The sequence below is a fragment of the Cucurbita pepo genome, unplaced genomic scaffold (assembly GCF_002806865.2).
Source record: "Cucurbita pepo subsp. pepo cultivar mu-cu-16 unplaced genomic scaffold, ASM280686v2 Cp4.1_scaffold000109, whole genome shotgun sequence".
In the NCBI taxonomy this organism is placed as follows: Eukaryota; Viridiplantae; Streptophyta; class Magnoliopsida; order Cucurbitales; family Cucurbitaceae; genus Cucurbita; species Cucurbita pepo.
In genome coordinates, this window is record NW_019646433.1 from 177,938 (window position 1) to 180,770 (window position 2,833).

Sequence of the window (2,833 nt, forward strand, 5' to 3'; positions counted from 1 at the left end):
CCTTAGATTAAATAGGTAAAATTTAGGTCGTTACACCATTTATTTTAAAGGCTAAAGATAGTTATTTATGTTTTTTTGATTCCACGAACAAGAAGCAGATTAAAATGAAAGTTCTTAATATATAAATGTGTTCCTCTATATTTTTTCTGTTTAGATTTACATGCTAGAGTCATTCAAGTAGAATTTATTAAGCTATCTTGTGGAGTGATTTAAATTATCAGTTTAAGAACGTGTCTTTTACTCTTATTAAAGTATATATTCCAAAACTTTCACTTGGGTTGATTCCTCGTCGTTTTTTAAGTTATTGAATAATTTAGATCTAAGCGTCTTGTTCTTCAACAAGATTCTTCTTCTTAGATCTTCACTCAATTTAAAAATAAAATAAAGTAGATTTAATTTGAAGTTATTAATTTCTATTTTAGTCCTCCAAAAAATATTAAATTGAAATGTTAGTCCATCCCAAACTTTAATTCATGAAATCAAATATTAATACATAGAGATTTAAGGGGTTTGGTTGAAATTACAAGAATGGGCAGACATGAAATTTACCAGAATAGGTTTGGTGTGGGCGGCACGACGGAAGCTGAAGCCAAAGCTGATGTGGCGCCCATCAGATTCAGGGGCAAAATGGGAATTATAATAGTTTTGAAGGTAATGACAAAGGCTGGAGTTTTGTGCTTGTATTTGGAGCATCTTCTTCTTCAACCTCTCCTTCTTGTGGGCGTTCTGGTGACCTCCCAGTGCCTGTGAGTTCGTGAACTCCTTCAAACAGTACTGACACTGGAACCTTCTCTTGCTCCTCATTGGTCTGTCATCAAGATTCCCACACAGCCCTGTCATTGGAGAATCTCTGTGTTCTTCTTCTCCTCCTGTCGGGAGGTCGAGTAGCTCAATTCCGAATAACCTCATCGAAGAAGAAGGAAGAGATTGGAGACACGAAATCAAAGGAAAAGGAGAATGGTATGTCCATTAGGGAATTTGATGCAATCTAGTTTTATAATATCATGTGGGCGACTCGAGCCTCCTAAGAAATACTAAAATTAATTATTATGGCTCGTTTGACAATTATTTTATTATTATTACAATAAAAAAACGGAACGTTTTAATAAAACATGTTAGAGGTAGGGACGAGATTGGACTTTTGTAGAGAGAAAAGTTAAGAGAGTAACTTAAGAGATAGGCAAAAAGATTTAGAAAGAGAAATTTTTTAGCAAAAATAATAATAATAATAATAATTAATAATTAAAAAAAAAAAAAAGGTTGCATAGACAAAAGTATCTTCAAAGCTTTGTTAGAGAAAGACAAAGATTCCTCAAAAAACATCAAATGGATTTAACGAATATTCGTTGGTCGTATTTTTTTTTTTCAATTTAAATAAATTATTTTATATTTTCATGTATTTATCATAACCCTATAAAAAAAAAAACTTTTTATTTTCTATATAAACTCACTAAATTTTTAAAAATAAAAGAACGGAAGAGCTAAATATAGTTCAATAAATAATTTCAAAAGTGGACGGATTAATTTGATAGACACCCAGAGAGAGAAAGACATGATTGCTGAGAATTGTTGGAGTCTCACGGTATCTAACCAAGTGGAAGATCATGAGTCAGACACTATCTTCATTGATATGAGTATTTTTCAAGAAACGAAAAATAAAATCAGAAGAATTTATGCTCAAGTTAGTTATTGCTGTATTTTTTAAAACTATATTTTCCTTTTAAAGTTAAAATAAAAATTATAGAATCGGTAATCAAATAGCTTTATTTATTTTTTAAATGGTAAATAAAAAACAACTTTATTTTAAAAAAAAGCAAAAAAAAAGAAGGAAAAAGGAAAACATGGAAGTGGGCCATTTCCAGATTGTATATATTGTTGTGATTTGTATTTAATTATTAATTTAAAACTTTCATGAATTGTGCGTTAAATGTAATTTCATTCAAACCTAACACAATCCTGTTTCATTTTTTATTTTTATTTTTATTTTTATTTTATAGGGTTATTTTTATTTTTATTTTCATTCCCAAATACGTATACGCCTTAAAATACAGTTTTTTTTTTTTTTTACGTAAAATACATGTATTTTACTTTACAAATATAAAAATTTCTTACCATACGATTAGAGGAAAGTAAAAATCATTGTTACAACCTAATATAAATTATTTTCAAAATATTTTATGAAGTTGACTTATTTGAAAAAAAAAAAACATCATTCAAAATTGAATTATTTCAAGTCAAACAAATTTAATTTCTAAATTCATAGGATTGAATTGAGAAAAATTTATTAATTTTTTAATATTTGCATCGGGATCTCTCGTTTAAATTTAATTTTTTTATTTAGGTACCTTTAGTCTATTTCGAGTCACGTATTTTTTCTTTTAAAATAATTGTAAAATGAGTGGGGAATCTTTAATCTTAAGAGAAAATAATTAGTGTTGATTTTTTCTATTTTTCTTTTCTAAACTTTTTATATTATTTTTTTACCCAGACTTAGATACGTGTTCATACTAAAAATAAAAATTTGACGGCCTCTATTTTCAAGCCTTTAAAACTCGTTTGTTACTGAAAAGTTTCCACACCCCTAAAAGGTGTTTTATTCTCCTCTCCAACTAACTGGGATTCTCACGGCCTCTAGTTTGAGAATTCAATCAAAATCTTTTTTACATGCCTTTCTACCGTTTTGTAAAATATGTGTATAGTAATAATTTTTAAAATTATACAGAAAAAACGACATTAAGAACTAAATTTTTTCTATTAAAATTAGTGAATTTAACGAGTAATTATCCAGAATTTAAATATTTATAAAATTGGTGGTCGAATTGATAACAAAAAA

The 2,833-nt window shown here is 27.9% G+C and overlaps 1 protein-coding gene across 1 annotated transcript; it reads right to left on the reverse strand.

Moving 5' to 3' along the window:
* Positions 1–501: 501 nt before the first annotated feature.
* On the reverse strand, positions 502–909 carry LOC111783851 (zinc finger protein 5-like). Its single transcript, XM_023664692.1, has one exon. The coding sequence runs from the start codon at positions 907–909 to the stop codon at positions 502–504; it is 408 nt and encodes a 135-aa protein (XP_023520460.1).
* Between the last annotated feature and the right edge of the window lie 1,924 nt (positions 910–2,833).